At 42.6% G+C, this 20,903-nt stretch overlaps 1 protein-coding gene across 1 annotated transcript in view; it reads right to left on the minus strand.

Annotated features, from left to right (window-relative positions):
- The window catches only part of LOC117828469 (protein shisa-7-like), a 65,713-nt gene that overhangs the window by 5,622 nt on the left and 39,188 nt on the right, over nt 1-20,903 (minus strand). Inside the window, exons 4-7 of the mRNA XM_034705626.1 lie at nt 19,954-20,193; nt 19,477-19,593; nt 18,243-18,385; nt 7,262-7,498 (exon numbers count right to left, since the gene is read on the minus strand). Of these exons, the coding sequence (XP_034561517.1) occupies nt 7,262-7,498; nt 18,243-18,385; nt 19,477-19,593; nt 19,954-20,193 (737 nt within the window). The remainder of the gene's footprint in view (nt 1-7,261; nt 7,499-18,242; nt 18,386-19,476; nt 19,594-19,953; nt 20,194-20,903) is intronic.

A 20,903-nucleotide genomic window follows, 5' to 3' on the forward strand; every position in this document is an offset into this window, starting at 1 on the left:
TTATATTTAATATTTAATTCATTTGAAGATTTCCTGGCCTTTTTATTATATTATTATTGGGGAAAAAACAGATAAATGAATTAAAATAAAAATTAGAATTAGATAAAACTAATATCTAAATCATGTGTGGTGGAAAGCTTTTATTTTTTTAATGTCTGAGGTTAAGACTGATCTGAGATCCTCCAGAGAGAGAGAGAGAGAGAGAGAGAGAGAGAGAGAGAGAGAGAGAGAGAGAGAGAGAGAGAGAGAGAGAGAGAGAGAGAGTAAGTTGGGAATTAAAATAAATAGATGTCCTTTACTGATCTCATCAAAAACCTTGCACGAAAAAAAGTAAAGATGGCTGAAACAGAGAGGAAGAAGTGAAACAGTGACGACAGGAGAGACAAAAGAATTTCAAAGAAAAGAAATGACGACTAGAGAGTCGAAGGAAAATAAGTGATTTATTAAAAAGGAGAATAGTTTCAAGGAGAGCGGAAGAAAAAAGGCATTAAAAATGAAAAGATGTCACATCTGAGGCAGGAAAGGAGGTGAAGTCTCTAAAAAATGGAGAATAAAAAGAAGAAGAGTGAGGATTAAATACAACAGGGAGGTTACGACTGGGCCAGAGGAGGATGGTATTTAAGGTGAAACAACGACATAGAAGAGAGAAGAGAAGCCGAGGCCAAGAGAGTGAGATTTGTCGTCTTGGATTGTTTGAAAATAAAGACACAAAGTAAAGAGATGAAGAAAGGGAGGAGGAGGAGGAAGAGGTGAATTTTGTAGCGGTTCTGTGCTTTCCGCTCTACAGCCTGAGTCCGCTTTAATCTTCAAAGCATTTCCATGGAAGCAGCTCCCCAAGAGCCAATTTAAACCTGACCTTTACCCAGCCACCTCTCCACCTCTTCCTCCTCTCCTCCTGCCTCTCTCTTTGTCTCCCTGCTCTCCTCCGCTTTAATTTTCTCTTCCCTCTCTTCTCCTCGCTGTCAAGGTTTTCTTTGTCTTTGTCTCCCCTCTCTGTTTGTCTCATGTCCTCTCTCTTCCCCTCTCTCTGTGTTTACTCCCCTCCTGTACGGCCAAATTAGCTCAAGGTTTCTCCCTGACTGTCGACCGCAGACAAAGAAGCCTTTATCAGTGTCCTTTCTGCAGCAGCGTGCCGGTTCCCTACATCAAAAGGAGCAGGTTTCATACGACGGCTGATGCTCGTGAGAGGCTGTGGGCCCTCTCCTGGAGTCATGATGACAACGTTTACTTTCCTTTCTGAAGGGGAGTTCCAACAAAACTCGTATTTATGCCCATTTTAATTAAATCTAGGAGAAATAATGATGTAAAAATGTTAAAATAAGATTTTAAAAATGTAGAATGGGAGTGATTCAGCCAGGATGTGAATAAGGAAAAATGTATAGACTCCCTACAAGCTGTTTGGAGCTCCACCTACTGACCATTTGCATTATAGGTCATAAACCCCGCCTCCTCCATGTTAACAGATGGACTTGGGTCAAACTTTAAAGGTGACATATTACGCTCCTTTTCATCAACATATATTGGTCTAAGAGGTCCCCAAAACATGTCTTTAAAGTTTATTGCTCAAAAAAACACTTTGAAATCAGATTTTGGTCTGCCTGTAAACCCCTCTTTTTCAGCCCTGCTCAGAACAGGCTGTTTTCTGTGTCTGTGCCTTTAAATGAGAATGAGCTCTCTGACCACGCCCCCTCAGGAAGTGGGTGTGGCCTTGGCTCTCCGGCACATTGATCTAATGTTTACATGTTGGCTGAATATACACGGCTGCTCACAGACCCGCGTTACTTCAACCCTCTGAATCTGATCCAGAATCTGATCCTGACAGAGAGGCGCCTGCAGCAGGATTTGAATAATCTTTCATGAGTAGCACCTTTCAACTATCTGGAAAAGTATCATTGACTCCCTATCAGTAATGAAGTTTGGTCCAATCCTCATGAGGACAACTTCTTTGGTAAAGTTTATCATTTCACTTTGGACTGAAGCAAGAGGGATCGTATCAGAGAGGCTGTCATGAAACTGGATGAAACAAGACTCTGATGTCACTCATTGGTTTCTGAAACTGAAGTTTGGAACCAATGATGGTGGTCGCCATGTTGGAAATGCTGACTCTACTTAACTTTTGGTCAGCCAAGCAAGAGACAAATGGATGGAGTAGAGGCGGGACTTTAGCCTCCTCGCAAACAGCTAAAATGTGCCCGTCTGTCAGTCAAGTCTCATTACGCTACACTTGCAGGCTTAAAGGTGACATATTCTGCTCTTTTTCATCAACATATATTGGTCTAAGAGGTCCCCAAAACATGTCTTTAAAGTTTATTGCTCATAAAAAAACTTTGAAATCAGATTTTGGTCTGCCTGTAAACCCCTCTTTTTCAGCCCTGCTCAGAACAGGCTGTTTTCTGTGTCTGTGCCTTTAAATGAGAATGAGCTCTCTGACCACGCCCCCTCAGGAAGTGGGTGTGGCCTCGGCTCTCCAGCACGTTGATCTAATGTTTACATGTTGGCTGAATATACACGGCTGCTCACAGACCCGCGTTACTTCAACCCTCTGAATCTGATCCAGAATCTGATCCTGACGGAGAGGCGCCTGCAGCAGGACCTTTCTGAACCATTGGTCACAGATTTAGTGTTTCTTGTTGTTTTATTTGTCAGTTGTTTTATTTCAAATGTTTTTATTGGATTTTTTCAATCAATTACAAGTTATACATTATGCAAAACATTTGCAACCCACCCACCCCACCCCCCTGGGAGACTGGCCAACAAACCAAGAGTAAAAAAGGATAAATAACCAATTACATGAGTAGATAACAGCAAAATAATAACAAATATAATAATAGAGATAATGAAAATAATGATATGTATACACATACATGCAGACACATATATAAAATGAATTTGTCAGTTGTTTTAACACATTTATTTATCTTATTTATTTATTGTGTTCATCTGATCTCGTTAACTCTTCCTTATTTTCAACTTTTATTTCCACTCTTACTTGTTTTCTTAATTTTACTGTGTTGATTTTCTTTTCTTTTTTAAGTATTTCTTTTTTTTAAATCATGCGTTCTATAATTTTACCATTGCTGTTGTTTTCTTACTGTCTGTTACTCTGTGAAGCACTTTGGGCATCGTGTTTTTATGTATGAAAGGTGCTATATAAATAAAGTTGAGTTGAGTATGTCGACGTGTGTCTTGGTGCACAGCTACCAACATGTAGCTATGTAGCTATGCTAACTAGCGCTAGCACTTTTCCATGACAAATAAAAATCATCCACTAGATCTTCAAATCTGCAGACGTGGGGAGTAAAACCGACCTTTGTGTTTATTAAGACAGCCTACAACTAGCATGCCTCCCTCCTAAGCTCCTTGTTAGCACACATGTGTGCAGGGAATGAAAAACAGAGGAGGGGTTGAGACACACATTTACAGAAAGGTGGAGAAATCAGAACAGGGGCAGAATGGATTCTTTTCATTTTGGGGGGGTTTGTAGACAGGGACACATATTTACAGAAAGGTGGAGAACCATTAAAAAGTCCATTTTGCATGATATGTCACCTTTAATACCGGGGATGTTGTGCAAAGGAAAGATGCTTTCTTCTCTCTTGTGTGTTGATTGAATGATACAGAGGGTTAGCTCAGACTATGAGAGTGTGTTCTGTCTCAGGTTTTGCTCTGATTTCCGTGTTGACCGACGTGTAACAGTGTGCAAAAGGTTTTAGAGGTGCACGTTGACTCGTTAAGTGGGTTTGTCAGAGGTGTTACTCAATGGGCGAGGATGTGTCACTGCTTGTTTGCATATTATTCATCTGGAATGATCGACGTCTATGAATGAATCGTCTCAGGTGATGATGTGAATGAGAGGAGAGCAGAGTGGCGCAGAGGGCTAAAGGGGGGAAATCAACAAAGAGGTGAGTGAGCGGAGCGATGATATCTGAGTCTACATGGGGACAAAAACCCGGAAACCACAACAAGGTCAGTTTATGATGATTCGAGCTGAAACGGCCTCGATGAACGAGACAGAAACGCTTTCCATAAACGAGAAGATGGAGATGGAGAGAAGTGCTTAACCTTTTTAGCGTCAGAGTGTTTTCTCCTTTCTGATTGAATCCAGCCTCATCTGGACTTCTCACCTCATTACTGCTTCCACTTCAACGTATAGCCACACCACGCTGCACCACACACACACACACACACACAATCCCCCCATGTAGTAACCATCCATCACTCGGCTTGCAGAGGCGACTCCCCTCCCCCTGCAGTCTTCGGCAATCGCAGGGCGAGCGAGGTAAAGACAGACAGAGAGGAAAAGAGAGAGAGAGGTTGCCAGCCGCTGCCTCTCAATCCCTTTTTTTCCCCCCCGTCGCAGGCAGCCCGGCCCCTGCAGACCAGCAGCCAACGCCCCTCCCCCCTATCGCCACATCTCTCCACATCCCTCCTCCCATCCTCTCTTTCTCTCCTGCCTCCTCCTTATGCATCCGTTTATCTCTCCTTTGTTGTTGCTGTGTTCCTCCTCACCTAACCACACTGTAAATAATAAATACAAACGACACCGTCACACCTTAGAAAACAGGGTCCTGGTTTTTAATAAGGTGGCATTCTTTTGTGCACCAGTCCAGAAATTAACACAGAGCTGAATCCTTATTTAGAGGTGCGTGAAAGACCTCTGAATATTTTAGTTGGGGTCAAATTTAAAGATGTTTCACAGTAAAGTCATATCACTCATTCTTGCAGCCCATCTCTAAGTCTCCCTCCATTTCTTCCTCTCGTCTCCATCATTCTCAGCCCCCCCCTAGTTTTCTCCCTCTGCTCCCACCGCTTCATTAATTTCCCCCCTCTCTGTTTGCGTTTGTTTATTTCGCCGTTCCCAGTGTTTAGCAGAAACAGTTCGCACAATCAGATCATTATTTGGCTCTGCTGCTGAGTCACAAATCTCCTGCTGCCATAATGGAGGTTCACTTGAGAGTCGGCTGTGAAAGTCGAACTATCCAGGCCACGGGAAGAGAGAAATACCTGGAGAGAGAGTCATGTGGGAGTGAGCCAGTTTTGCTGGGGAATAACTGGCTCACATTTCACTTGGCAGAGACATGTGCAATACCAAAAATCCGGTGAAGTGGGTGTTGTATGTGTTATTGATCTGCAGGCAAAGTGTGAGTGTGAGCCCGACCTCTTGGCACGATGTCGACCTCTTTAACAGAAGCATGAGAGCCAAGCTTTTAGCTTTTAGCCGGGCTGGTGTTAGCTTTCTGAACAGCCGGTGATTACCCGAATATTGTCTTAAAATTAGACCCAGAAGTAAGGTGTTAACTTCACAGCACAGGTGACGGGAACATCTAAATAACAGGCTGACATTTAATATTTTGCAGATTATCGTCACGCTGCTTTCAGTATTCAGTTCTTAAAAAACAAGAGAATGAAATCCTACTGCTGCCTCAGAGGAGAGGTTTAAGGGTTTCATTTGGGAGACTCCAAGATTCAAGGTGATTCGAGGCAGGTAGGGTCGACCCAACCTCCAAGCTGCAGTTCCTTGAGTGTCCACTAGAGGCTGGTTCCAGAAGCACCAAAAGCCACATACACACCCATTCAAAAAAGGCAACCTTTACAGCAGAAATAAACATGTTTACAGCCTGGTTCAAAACATGATTTTAAATTTAAAGGTGACATATCATGCAAAATGGACTTTTTAATGGTTCTCTACCTGAAATATGTGTCCCTGTCTACAAACCCCCCGAGAATGAAAAGAATCCATTCTGCCCCTGTTCTGATTTCTCCACCTTTCTGTAAATGTGTGTGAAACGAGCCGTTTCAGACTTCCGTGTTTTTGTTACGTAACAACAATATCCGGTCTGTCACGGAGTCAGAGCTCGGAGCTTGTTCAGCCCATAGACTGTATAAAATGCAACTCAACCCCTCCTCCGTTTTTCATTCCCTGCACACATGTGTGCTAACAAGGAGCTTAGGAGGGAGGCATGCTAGTTGTAGGCTGTCTTAATAAACACAAAGGTCGGTTTTACTCCCCACGTCTGCAGATTTGAAGATCTAGTGGATGATTTTTATTTATCATGGATAAGTGCTAGTGGTAGTTAGCATAGCTACATAGCTACCTGTCGTAGCTGCAGCTGTGTACCAAGACACACGTCTACATACTGACAAATAAAACAACAAGAAACACTAAATATGTGACCAATAGTTCAGAAAGGTCCTGCTGCCTTTCTGGCAGAGGTCGGTTTTACTCCCCACGTCTGCAGATTTGAAGATCTAGTGGATGATTTTTATTTATCATGGATAAGTGCTAGCGCTAGTTAGCATAGCCACATAGCTACATGCTCGTAGCTGTGTACCAAGACACACGTCGACATACTGATAAATAAAACAACAAGAAACACTAAATCTGTGACCAATCCTTCAGAAAGGTCCTGCTGCAGGCGCCTCTCCGTCAGGATCAGATTCTGGATCAGATTCAGAGGGTTGAAGTAACGCGATCTATGAGCAGCCGTGTATATGCAGCCAACATGTAAACATTAGATCAACGTGCTGGAGAGCCGAGGCACATCCACTTCCTGAGGGGGCGTGGTCAGAGAGAAAACAGAGTGTTCTGAGGAGGACTGAAGAAGAGGGCTTTTCAGGAATCCCAAAATCTGATTTCAAAGTGTTTTTTTGAGCATAAACTTTAAAAGACATGTTTTGGGAACCTCTTACACCAAAATATGTTGATGAAAAAAGCGTGATATGTCACCTTTAAGATAATGAGTTTTACATAATTATATATAGCCATATAATCCCTCCTGCAACCTCCGCTCCACCAACGCCAACCTCCTCACCCCTCTCACCAAACCCAAGAACCGAACCTGGGGGGACAGGGTCTTCTCTGTCGCTGCCCCCACCCTCTGGGATTACAAGTAATGAAATCTCAGTTGTGATGTTCAAGGTCTAGAGTCTAAGTCTTGTGGCGAATGAGCTCAGGGGTTAAGAGGCTATAGTCCTGAGTTGCCACGACTCATTCCTCACCCTCTCACCCCAGTTTCCTACTCAATCCACCATCCTATTTTTCATTAAAAGGAACAAAAAAGACCAAAATGTAATCTTTAAAACAAGAAAAACTAAATAAATATGGAGCCTGTTTCCAATATGTCTCCCAGGTTTGTGCTGGATCACCTGAAAGCCCTCTGAACAACCAATTAGTACCACTTGTTCCCTTCACCTCTCTCAAGTTTCCCTCTTTGTTTCCCTCTGAGTTTGAACTTTCTCCCCCCCTTCCCCCCAGACTCACCCAGTTTCTTCAGGGAGCTGTAGCGGCTGATCTCGGGTTTCATGGCGAGCTCGTAGGACGGCGGCAGCTGGGCCAGGTTGTGGAAGGAGTGAGAGAAGGAGGGGTGGCTGCTGTTGTGTCTCATTCCCCCTCCAAAGATGCTGCTGCCGCCTCCGCTGCCGGGGCCTTTGACGCTGCTGGAAATGAGCTTGGGCCCGGACGAGAGCTGGGGGGTGTTGTTCATACGGGGGCCACGCTCTGGGAGGAGACAGATGCGTTGGACGGAGAGAAGAGGAAATGAGAAGAAAAGAGGGGAAGAAAGTATGGGAAAGAAGGGGGGGATTAGGACATGAGAAAGGGAGGTAGGAAGGAGGAACATGGAGCAGGAGAGAGGGAGAAGAGGTAATAGTAGAGAAGAGAGTAATATGAAAAGAGAAAAACACAAGAATACAGAAAAATGGAAGAGGAGAGAACAAGAGAAGAAGATACAAGCTGGTTAATAATCAGTAAAAACAGGAAGTGTCTCCTGTCTCTATGGTGACCATCTATTAATACAGCTCTGTACTGTTCATCTGACTCTCCAGCACACACAGCAACATGTAGATACATAGAAATACACTGATAGAAATCTTTCAAACACACACAGTCACATTTATGCAAAGTGCAGAAGCAGCACATCGATCGATACACATAAAAATGATTTTCCTTACGTAAGGTTAGCAGTATGGGGGAGGGGCAGGGGGGTGTCGGTTTTGCAACATGAATACTCATATCGGTTACATCATACAGTTTTATGAGCACATTCATAGTTTCCAAACAGCAAACAGACAGCGCTTTTGAATGACCCACAACACGTAGGTGCACTCAGGAGGTGACACGACATGGGTTTGGTGCAGCACATTTAAAAAAAACGGGGACACAAAAAGGTGCATCTGAAAACGACAAAGGCTGGATCCACTTTGGAGTTACTCCGCTTCTCTGCTCTTTCTCCCTACGAAGTTTAGAACAGAATCTAAAATCATTCCTCCCACCCGAGAAAGCTTTTAGCGGTCAGTCACGGTCGCGTTTTAAAGAGCTCTATTACCTCTCTGGAACACAGCACTTCCTGAATGTACGTCGGCATGCTTGTGATAGCTAAAGTCTCTAAAAGTAGTATGGGAGGTGAGCCCTTAACTATCAGGCCTCTCTCTTTTGGAATCATCTACAATATCAGGTTCCAAAGGCTGGCACCTTCTTTACTTTTAAGAGACTTTCTTTTTGCTAAGGGCTGGCTCAAGCTTGGATCAGCCCTTAGTTATACTGCTATAAACTTAGACTGAAAGAGGGCCTAACACACCAAGCTACTATCTCTCCCCTTAGCTCTCTCTCTCTCTCTGTTTGTCTGACTAGCTCTAAATATTTACAAGCTTCTTCTATTGTCTCTAAAAGCTTGCTCAGGCTTGGTCAAGCTCCTAGTTATGCTGCGATAGGCTTAGACTCAGTACCTTCTTTACTTTTAAGAGACTTTCTTTTTGCTAAGGGCTGGCTCAAGCTTGGATCAGCCCTTAGTTATGCTGCTATAAACTTAGACTGAGAGAGGGCCTAACACACCAAGCTACTATCTCTCCCCTTATCTCTCTCTCTCTCTGTTTGTCTGACTAGCTCTAAATATTACAAACTTCTTCTCTTGTCTCTCAAAGCTTGCTCAGGCTTGGACAAGCTCCTAGTTATGCTGCGATAGGCTTAGACTCAGTACGAGAAATGTCCCACTGATTTTCTGTCTCACCTGTTGCTCTTTGTTTGAAGAAGAGTGGGGTAAGCATTTTAACTTAAGCTTGCAATGATAGGACTTGTTTGTAAGAGCTGGTTTAAGCTTGGACCAGCCCCTGGTTGTGCTGCTATAGGCTTAGACTGCAAGGAGGATTGACACACCAAGCTCCTGTCTTTCCCATTCTCTCCCTGTTAGAGAGAAGAGGGGAGACATTTTTTCCCCAAGGTTATGATAATTAAGGATAGTTAGTGAGAGCTGCCTCAAGCTTAGACCAACTCCTAGTTATGCTGCTATAAGCCAAGACTGCCAGGAAATCTGACACAAAAGGGTCAGAGACAGAGAGCTGTGGAGAGATATTTTTGTAGTTTTTCCAACTTGTAAGTTTTGAGTGTTTGTGTTCCTGAGGGCTATTTAGTGATACCTGGCTCAGGCTTAGACCAGCAGCAAGTAATGCTGCTACAGGCTTAAATTGCTGGTTATCTGACAAGTGGTGCTTCTGTCGCTACCTCTCTTTATCTGTTTGAGGGACACAGGGGCGCAAACTTTTTGTTAAAGCTTAAAATAATTGTGGATAGTCAGCTTTGGCTACTCCCGGCTTGGACCAGTTCCTAGTTACGCTACTATAGGCTTAGACTGTTGAAGACCCGACACAATGAGCTCCTGTCTCTCTCTCTCTTTCTCTGTTTGAGAGAAAGCGGGGCAAACTTCTTGTTCAAACTTGAAATACTTGTGGATAGTCAGTAAGGGCTACTCCAGGCTTGGACCAGTTCCTAGTTATGCTGCTATAGGCTTAGACTGTTGAAGACCGGACACAATGAACTTCTGTGTCTCTCTCTCTTTCTCTGTTTGAAAGAAAGGGGCGCAAACATTTTGTTCAAACTTGAAATAATTGTGTATAGTCAGTAAGGGCCACTCCAGGCTTGGACCAGACCCCAGTTATGCTGCTATAGGCTTAGACTGTTAAAGACCTGACACAATGAACTTCTGTCTCTCCCCTTCTTTCTCTGTTTGAGGGACACAGGGGCGCAAACTTTTATTTTAAGCTTAAAATAATTGTGGATAGTCAGTTAGGGCTACTCTAGGCTTGGACCAGTTCCTAGTTTTGCTGCTATAGGCTTAGAGTGTTGAAGACCGGACACAATGAACTTCTGTGTCTCTCTCTCTTTCTCTGTTTAAAAGAAAGGGGCGCAAACTTTTTTTTCAAGCTTAAAATAATTGTGTATAGTCAGTTAGGGCTACTCTAGGCTTGGACCAGTTCCTAGTTTTGCTGCTATAGGCTTAGACTGTTGAAGACCTGACACAGTGAGCTTCTGTCTCTCCCCCTCTTTCTCAAGGAGACATTTTTATACACTCAAAATAATTAGGGATAGTCAGTAAGGGCTTACTCAGGCTTGGACCAGACCCTAGTTATGCTGCTATAGGCTTAGACTGTTAAAGACCTGACACAATGAACTTCTGTCTCTGTCTCTGTCTCTCTCTCTCTCTCTCTCTCTCTGTTTGAGAGAAAGGGGGGCAAACTTCTTGTTAAAGCTTAAAAAAATTGTGGAAAGTCAGTAAGGGCTACTCCAGGCTTGGACCAGTTCCTAGTTATGCTGCTATAGGCTTAGACTGTTGAAGACCTGACACATTGAGCTTCTGTCTCTCCCCCTCTTTCTCAAAGAGACATTTTTATACACTCAAAATAATTAGGGATAGTCAGTAAGGGCTTACTCAGGCTTGGACCAGACCCTAGTTATGCTGCTATAGGCTCAATCATGGCTATTCAATATGAGTTTGGTCCTGTTTGAGGTTTCTGCCTGTGAAAAGGAAGTTGTTTTTGTCACTGTTACTGTGCTTGCTTGTGGTGGGTTGATGTTGGGTCTCTGTAAACAATAAAACAGAGTCTAGACCGGCTCTAGTATCAGATTCTGGTTCTATATCAATACAAAAATCAATGATTTGTTGATTTTAATACATAAAAAGAGATCAGGAATTACTTTACTGCAGCTGGTTTAAGAAAACAGTTAAAGATGTAAACATGAGCAGCATTAAAGGATTGCGTAACTGAGGTAAAATGGTCCGTTCGCTGTTATTTCCCCGAGTTTGAGACGGAGACAATCGATGCCGAGTCCATTCAGGGTGGGAACGGTTATGGGCTGAGATCTTGTTAAGATAACTGCTGGACATATCTGCTCGTTGACCGTTGACAGTAATAGGCAATCATGTCCTGTAATGTCTCCGTTAAGCGTCACCCAGGGAGCACACACACACCACATTGACTTCTGTATGGTGTATGTTACACAGTGAGGGGGAAAAGCAATGCTAGGCTCTGAGGCTGCAGAATATAAGAGAACCATACACGGAGCCAAAAGTGGCTTTTTTTTCCTCTGCGCCATCATACAGAATTAGCCGAGTCATTTCCGAGAGTGTAAGGGTCATTGATTTTTGTGGAACTCCTACAGCGGCTGACAGAGAGGTTTGATGATGGTATCATGGAGGAACAAACTTTGTGTGCGGAGTATCTGACTCAGAGAGCAGAAGTGTTCTGTTCTTGAATCCTCCCAGGAGGCTTTTAACCTTGTCGAACACAGAAGGAGAGAGAGAGAGGACAGAAGGGACGGAAAGAAGCTAAATATGTTTTCTGATGTCTGATTCACGACCACAGCTTTCAAGAATTAACTCCGAGTCCAGTCAAATCACTAATGAGACCTACATGGACAGAAATGCAAACTACATTTGAGCGCATCGGTTTCTTACAGATCCTAAAGAAAGTAGTCGTGTAATCTCAAGGGAACAAAACCCCAAGTTGTGGCACTTTGAACGCCGTTTGAATCCCATCTAATTTATTGATATGAAAACAGCTGACGGCAAAGTGGAGTGTCCGTGTTTGGTCCGTCTCTGATCCGCTGCAGGACTGCCGGAAAGCTCAAGTCATGTGACCGAGGTTTTCCCACTCCTCCTCCTCCTCCTCTCCTCATCCATGTTGTCTTTCTGGTCCTCTGAAAACCTCTGACCTGTTGACTCCAGGCCTGGCTCTGCTCATCATGACGGTTTGTTGTTGTAGTTAAGTGAAATACGATCTGGTGATAACACAGAGTGTTTTATTCTGAAAATTAACCGGATGCTTTCATGTTGTTTTGGTGAAACCTGACTTCCTGTCTGGCGTATCTGATCCGACCTGCTGGATCAGAGACGCCGCCAGAACGCAACAGAGCGGATCCAGTGGAAGTTAAAGGTGACATATCACGCTCTTTTCATCAACATATATTGGTCTAAGAGGTCCCCAAAACATGTCTTTAAAGTTTATTGCTCATAAAAACACTTTGAAATCAGATTCTGGTCTGCCTGTAAACCCCTCTTTTTTCAGCCCTGCTCAGAACGGTCGGTTTTCTCTCTGACCACGCCCCCTCCGGAAGTGGGTGTGTCCTCGGCTGTCCTGCACGTTGATCTAATGTTTACATGTTGGCTGAATATACACGGCTGTATATGACTCCAGTTCGTCATTTTGGCCGTCACCACCTTTGTTTGTGTCGCCATAAGTGACCGTATTTAGAGGAATGGTAGATTACTCTGTTAGTTGATTTAAAGGTGACATATTCTGCTCTTTTTCATCAACATATATTGGTCTAAGAGGTCCCCAAAACATGTCTTTAAAGTTTATTGCTCATAAAAACACTTTGAAATCAGATTTTGGTCTGCCTGTAAACCCCTCTTTTTTCAGCCCTGCTCAGAACAGGCTGTTTTCTGTGTCTGTGCCTTTAAATGAGAATGAGCTCTCTGACCACGCCCCCTCAGGAAGTGGATGTGGCCTCGGCTCTCCAGCACGTTGATCTAATGTTTACATGTTGGCTGAATATACACGGCTGCTCACAGACCCGCGTTACTTCAACCCTCTGAATCTGATCCAGAATCTGATCCTGACGGAGAGGCGCCTGCAGCAGGACCTTTCTGAACCATTGGTCACAGATTTAGTGTTTCTTGTTGTTTTATTTGTCAGCATGTCGACGTGTGTCTTGGTACACAGCTACGAAAATGTAGCTATGTGGCTATGCTAACTAGCGCTAGCACTTTTCCATGAAAACTAAAAATCATCCACTAGATCTTCAAATCTGCAGATCGGCAGTAAAACCGACCTTTTTGTTTATTAAGACAGCCTACAACTAGCATGCCTCCCTCCTAAGCTCCTTGTTAGCACACATGTGTGCAGGGAATGAAATTTCTTTTCATTTTCGGGGGGTTTGTGGACATGCCAGGGACACATATTTCAGGTAGGGAACCATTAAAAAGTCCATTTTGCATGATATGTCACCTTTAACACCGTCTGTGAGTAGTTCTTCATTTGTGTACACACTCGTGTGATGTAAGTTATCTTAAATACTGGATTCTGACTTGCTGGTGAATATTAATAACAGTCTGCTTACAGCACACATAATTCAAACTAAACTTTGAATCTCATCTGCTCTCCAACTTGGTTTTCTTCTTCACTGTTTCCTTCTTGTATAATTCATTTCCAGAGGGACCCATGTGGGAGTAATGGCTTGGAATAACTGGCACTGAAACAACTTACAAAGTTCACTGAAAATCCTGCTTCTCTACTTCATCTTCATCACATTTCCGCAGCGACCTCATCCTGCGTTCTGTTAGCGGCCGTGTTAGACGCACCGATCGCCTTCCACGATGAGATTCCAGAATATCTGGCGGAGATAACTCGTTTCGTGTGCTAGCAGTGCTTTTTCGTTTTCTTGAAGCCTTTGGAAAACAGACTCAGGTGGTGTGCAGTGACCGCGCTTAAGCCAAGACCTCTGGAAGTATTTAGTGTCAGCTGTAAGCACAATCGCATCACTGCTTCACAGAGAGGCGAGGAGGAGGAGGAGGAGGAGGGGGAGGAGGAAGAAGCACATTTGAAAGCAGGCTTGTGTTGGTAAGGGGTTGTTGGTGAGGGGGGCAGACAGGCTTGCATTAAGCGAAGGGTGTGCCAGACAACTTTTAGCTCACAGTCTTAGTACAGATGTGTCGTTTTCAACACAACCATGAGTGTTACGATGAGAGATGTTCCAACACCAAAACTAGTATGGGAGAGGTTTCTGTTACAGCCTAAACTGCAGGGTCAGGTACCCATATATCAGTTTTTCTTTGCTGTTTCAGAACAGTCGTCTATGACGGTCCAGATCTTGGATACTACCATTGATGTCTTATGGCAAATACTTAAGAGCTGCAAAGAGGATTTCAGGTAAACAAGTGTGTTGTGTTGATGAATTTTAATAGTGCAATGTTGTAGAGAACACATCCATCAATGCACCAATCCAAAACTGAATAATATCAACTGGTGTCAGCAGACAAAGAGGGGCGGAGCCAGACTTTCAGACTGGGGTGGCCAAAGTGAGGCTTTGTAAGGGGACAAGGTGGGGTAAATATTAGAGGCTTACCCCAAACCTAGGAAGGTTTTCTTCACTTAACACATCGACTTTAACTTCTAATATAAAATAATCCAAAAGCCAACAAAAGAAAACATTCCACATTGAAATGCAAAGAAGAATGAAACTCCACCGCCAGTCATGGTTTAGGATTTCAGGGGAGCAAATCAGATTTTAGGGGTTATTTTTTGCATCGCCAAAACAAAAGCTTCCACAGAAAGTTGTGTCACCAAGGTTCTGGCAGTTTTTAAATTTTCCTTTTGTTTTCATTTCTTTTTGACTTTCTGTTGTTTTCAAGTTAAGTTTTTAGTTTTAGTTTTGTTAAGTTTCAGTGTTAGTTTTAGTTTTTGTAAGATATGGGACACTTGTCAGGGGTGAGGCCCAAAATGACCTGAAAGGATGACCCTGCTTTAACCCACCCCAAAAATCTTAGTTCTGATAATCTCAATTTTAAATGTAGATCATGGAGAGACATCTACAGACTCTCAGACGTAAAAGAGTCTCAGATCTAGAATCTTATCCTCAACGTTCTAGAATTCTGACATTAAAGTCAGATTCTAGAATTGTGTCAGGATTATAGAAGTTCGACATTGAAGTGAAAAGATTTTGGCAAAATTCTATAAGTTTGTGAGATTTCTAGAATCTTGACATCAAAGTGTCTCAAATCTAGAATCTTGACATCAAAGTGTCTCAAATCTAGAATCTTGACATCAAAGTGTCTCAAATCTAGAATCTTGACATCGAATTCAGATTTCTAGAATCCTGACTTTAATTTCAGAATTCTAGAATCCTGAAAAATTCTAGAATTTTGACATTAAAATAAGACTTCCAGAATTTTGTCAGGATTCTAGAAGTCCGACATTGAAGTGAAAAGATTTTGGCAAAATTCTAGAAGTTTGTCAGATTTCTAGAATCTTGACATTAAAGTGTCTCAAATCTAGAATCCTGACTTTAATTTCAGAATTCTAGAAATCCTGACAAAATTCTAGAATTTTGACATTAAAATGAGACTTCCAGAATTTTACCAGGATTCTAGAATCTTGACATTAAAGTGTCTCAAATCTAGAATCTAGACATTAAATTCAGAATTCTAGAATTCTGACTTTAGATTCAAAATTCTAGAATTTTGTCAGGGTTACTAAAATCTTGACATTAAAGAAACTTGAATCCAGAATCTTGACATCAGTCAGAATTCTAGAATGTCAAAAACTTATTTTGTTTTAACCTCTAACCCCCAATTTGATTTGTCAGTGGCCCTAAGCCTCTTCTGTAGGCATCAGTATAAGAGTGAAACGTTTTCCACAGACTCCTCACATTGCCTTTAAGAACTCGTTGTGTGTATTTTCATGGTGTGTAAAAGTTTGAGCTTTAGCAGAGTCATTTGAATCTGAGTCTAAAGAGTAACAGCACTCACTCTGTAAGGATGTGATGTAACTGTAACAGAGGTTTCAGACTCACAGATCTCAAAGTCGGTATCATGAAGGAGGAAACGGTACGGGGACATCTCTAATAGTAAACATAGACGGTCGTGGTTGTGTTGACAATGACACATCTGCGTTTAGAGTGCAGCAGGACAGCAGGCCGTCACAGCGACAAGGACACAGACAGACAAGTGTGGCAGCAGTGAGGCCGTGAGATCCTGTGCCGCTCTGAGCTGCTGACCCCTCAGGCTTACCGATGGTAGCAGAGTGTTTGGGGCTGGAAGCAGACCCCTGCTGGTTAAAATGGTGGTGCAAGTTCCCAGCTGCAAAGAGAGCAGAGCCGACAAACTGATGGACAACCACTCCTGAGACACAGAGCTGCATGTCGAGTAAGCATTTGTGTCAGTACAGAGACAGAGAGCGAGGACAGAGAGAGAGACAGAGAGAGAGACAGAGGAGAGAGACAGAGGAGAGAGAGACGGCCCCTCCAGGAGTCTGATTATTTTAACTCAGTGACACACATTTCCATAAATCTGCAAAAACGTACATTTTTAAGCTGCAAAGCCAATCATTTCTTATGGATAACAGACTTTAATCAATACTTTCGTTTCTGGAGAAAGATTAGAGGAAGTGAAGCATGTTTTCTTAAACCCTCAAAGTTCCTGCAAAATCCTGGAGAGACTAAAACCAGAGAGTTTGTTCAAAGAGAGGTGAGAGACAGATCGACAGAGGACAGGATAGAGAGAGAGAGATGTGTGTGTCAGTGTGCTCAGACTGTAATTGTTAACAAACTGTAATAAAACAAACACTTTCAGCAGCACTCTGATTTCCTCCGCTCAGAGTTTAAACATTTCTCAAATGTCTGCACAACTTTGTCTTTTCATCAGCCGGTGAAAGATGATTGATCAAACTGTAATTTCTTCATGACAGCAGCATATTCAAAGCTGTCAGGAGGCGGCGGCCTCAGGTGGGAAACATTAAATTAAGAAGAGTTTTTCAGCCACCGTCAGAGCTGCGATCACCTCCAAAAGAGAAGCCGACACTTTTCAATCATACAAGCTTTGATTCGGCTGAGCTTCTCTCACAGAAACTTAAAAATGTAACATATCTGATGCATATCTGCAATGCTTTAACCCACCCCAACAATCTTAGCTCTGATAATCTCAATTTTTAATGTAGATCATGGAGAGACATCTACAGACTCTTGACGTAAAAGAGTCTCAAATCTAGAATCTTGTAATTAAAGCTAGAATTCTGACTTTATCCTCAACATTCTAGAATTCTGACTTTATCCTCAAAAGTCTAGAATTCTGACTTTATCCTCAACATTCTAGAATTCTGACTTTATCCTCAACATTCTAGAATTCTGACTTTATCCTCAAAATTCTAGAATCCTGACTGACTTCTAGAATTTTGACATTAAAGTCAGATTCTAGAATTTTTTCAGGATTATAGAATTTCAACATTGAAGTGAAAAGATTTTGGCAAAATTCTAGAAGTTTGTCAGATTTCTAGAATCTTGACATTAAAGTGTCTCAAATCTAGAATATTGACATTATATTCAGTTTTCTAGAATTCTGACTTTAATTTAAAAATTCTAGAATTCTGACTTTAGTTTCAAAATTCTAGAATCCTGACAAAATTCTAGAATTTTGACATTAAAGTCAGATTCTAGAATTTTGTCAGGATTACAGAAGTTCGACATTGATGTGAAAAGATTTTGGCAAAATTCTAGAAGTTTGTCAGATTTCTAGAATCTTGACATTAAAGTGTCTCAAATCTAGAATACTGACATTAAAGTGTCTCAAATCTAGAATCTTCACATTAAATTCAGTTTTCTAGAATTCTGACTTTAATTTCAAAATCCTAGAATCTTGACAACATTCCAGAATTTTGTCAGGATTCTAGAAAATTCTGACATTGAAGTGAAAAGGTTTTGACAAAATTCTAGAATCTTGACGTTAAAGTGTCTCATATCTAGAATCCGGACATTAAATTCAGAATTCTATAATTCTGACTTTTTTGTCAACATTCTAGAATTCTGACTTTAGATTCAAAATTCTAGAATTTTGACAGGATTACTAAAATCTTGACATTAAAGAAACTTGAATCCAGAATCTTGACATCAGAGTCAGAATTCTAGAATGTCAAAAACTTCTTTTGTTTTAACCTCTAACCCCCAATTGGATTTTTCATTGGCCCTAAGCCTCTTCTGCAGGCATCAGTATAAGAGTGAAACTTTTTCCACAGACTATCTAATGTTTGAAATGTTAAAAAAACAAACATTGTGTATGTCAGGAAGTGAAGATAACTTTCATAATCTCTAAAAATCAGTCAAACGTACTTTCTGTCTCAGGTTTTAAGATTGAATTCAAAGGTAGTGTTCGTGGTTTTAGTTTCACGTTGTGTGTGTTTGGTTTCACGCTCCGGTCACTCACTGCGGTTGTCTTTGCTCTGCAGGATGGGGGTGTAGTGGTTCTTCGACCGTCCGTCTGACGTGGTGCTGGCCAACATGGACGAGTTGTTCCTCTCTCCCTGCTGCACCGGGCTCGACTGGTGACGCAAGATATCCACCAGTGATCTGACGCAGGAGGAAGAACAGAGAGACGCAACGTAAGACAAAAACAGAGGCACGCTCATAAACGGCTTTCTTACCATCTTACTCAAATCTTGTTCTCCTCAGACTCTTTCCAAACAGAGCAGGTCTAGACCGTACTCTATGTTCTATTATCAACAAAGACCCAACATCAAGACAGGTTCAGATCCAGTCCCATCTTACAGACAGGACTCAGTCTGATCTCATTTTAATCCACCATGAGCAGAGCACTTTGCAGCTTTTAGCAAGTTACAGTGGCAAGGACAAACTTCCTTTAACAGGCAGAAACCTCCAGCTGGACCAGACTCATGTTAGACACACATCTGCCTTGATTTAAAAACTATTATACTATCAATACGTACTGATTTGTCACCTCCAGTCGTTACCTCTCTCCAACTCGGTCTCAGCAGATGTGTGTCTAACATGAGTCTGGCGGTGGCCTTCTTGGACTTTAGAAAACCGAGAGTTAACACACTTTGAAGCAGGTAGAACTGTGGTAACAGATGAAAATACCTGCAGCGTGAGCTGCAGAGCTCTGCTTCTGTTTGGTGATCGTGGCTCTGCCCTCCTGAAGTGTCGTACCTTTGCGCTGCCCCACAGTTTGGGAAGCACTGGCCTAGGGAGCTAAGCCAACCAAAAAACAGACCGGTCTCAAAGACGTATTTGGGAGGCGGTGCCGAAGTGGGAAAGGATTTAACACTTTATCTGTTGCATGAAGGGCATTTTTTCCCCCTTCAACCTTAATATTGGTGGGGACATTTCAGCCATCGCTTGAGATTGGTAGGGACACGTCCCTATGGTCCATACGCAATTCTACGCCACTGCCCAGGGCCCATTTTAGTCAGAACCACTCCCGTCAAAATAATTCCTCATCTGCACTCAGTAAGTTATATTTGGGGGTGTGGCTCTGTTCTTGGAGCTCCCTGCCCTTCCATGTGCCTACGTGGAATGCCAAAACCTGAGGCGGGGAGAGCACACCTCCCCAGCATCAGCAAATATCCCCAGATACAGAACAGAGCGAGCATCAGTGACAAAGACATGGGTTGTAAAGCGGTTTGCGAGTCCGGCGGTCTCACCTGGGCATGTTGATGTCTCTGTTTCGAGGTCGGCGAGCCACCTTGCTGAAGGCGATCCTCACGCCTACAGCCACCACGAGAGTGAAGGAGATCACCCCTCCGATCACGTAGGCCGTGCTGTTTCAGGAGAGGGGCGATAAGAAGAAGAACAGAGGATGAAATCAAACAGCTAAGAACGCTCTGATGGAGGCAAACACGTCCATTACTACGTGCTCTCTAAGATACATCTTTGTGTATCCAGTAGTTTCCCTTTGGGATGTAAGAAAGCTTCATCTGTCTTTGTATGAATTGAATATCTTTGTTTTTTTGGTTTCAAAGGTTTGTGAACAAAAGTGTGCTTTTATTGCTTTCCAGGAATACTTTATTTGTACTCTATTCCACAAAAGAGAAAAACATTTGAAGATTTAAAAGAAGAGCGTTACTTTTGTGTTTCAGACCAACATACCACACATTTAATGAACCAATCCAGACTCTGACCTGCTGTTCTGCTGCTGCAGCGTCTCAAAGTCCGGGTCGGGCTTGCTCGCAGGCACGGTGACCGTTGTCTGCGGGTCGGCCCACACGGGGGAGATGTAGTTGTTGCAGGACTCCTGGTCCAGCCGGTTCCTCTGGTGCTCGCAGCAAAACCGGTAGTGGCAGGTGCCGCAGCAGTAGATGTAGCTGCCTTTGGAGCAGTTGAAGGTGGTGTCGAAGTGCCCCATGACATCATAGTAACCCCTGTGGAGAGAGAGACGTTCACCTGGTCATGAGGGTTCACTCTGCATTATTCAGGGCGTGGCTGAGTTGACGACTTGTCTGCAGAACTCTGCCGTGCGCGATACAGAGAGCAGAGGACGATTGTGAATGCGTGACCATGTAGACAGAAATGACATCCCGTCATATAAATAAGATAAATAATAAAAGGCTATTTAGTCTGTTTAATAAAAGAACAAGGTATAGACCTGTTCTATGAGAGAAGGGACCTTAAATTACTTCTGCTTTGATCTGGCCCCAAGGGGGGGCGGGTGCGCCCTCAATATAATGGTAGGGGATAGGGGTGTGCCAAAATATCGATAATACGATATATCCCAATATTTCGTCTTGCCATACGTTATCGATACACTGGCGCCAAATATCGATATTTAAACAATAAACATAAAGCCGTTCTAATCAGATTCTCTCACAAAAGCCTGCTACAATTTTGATTTACAGATTTACATTTACTTCAAGCCTCCACCAAGGTTATTATAGTTAACGAAAACTAACGAAATAACGAAAACGAGAGGTGAAAAAACATTTTCGTTAACTGAAATAAAAATAAAAACGAGGCTTCACAAAAAAACGAAAACTAACTGAAACTGTATTGTGAGTTTACAAAACTAACTAAAATAAACTAAAATGATAGAGAACATGTCTTTAGTTTTCGTCTTAAACTCAGCATTTTGAGT

Source organism: Notolabrus celidotus, chromosome 16, assembly GCF_009762535.1.
Source record: "Notolabrus celidotus isolate fNotCel1 chromosome 16, fNotCel1.pri, whole genome shotgun sequence".
Lineage (NCBI taxonomy): Eukaryota > Metazoa > Chordata > Actinopteri > Labriformes > Labridae > Notolabrus > Notolabrus celidotus.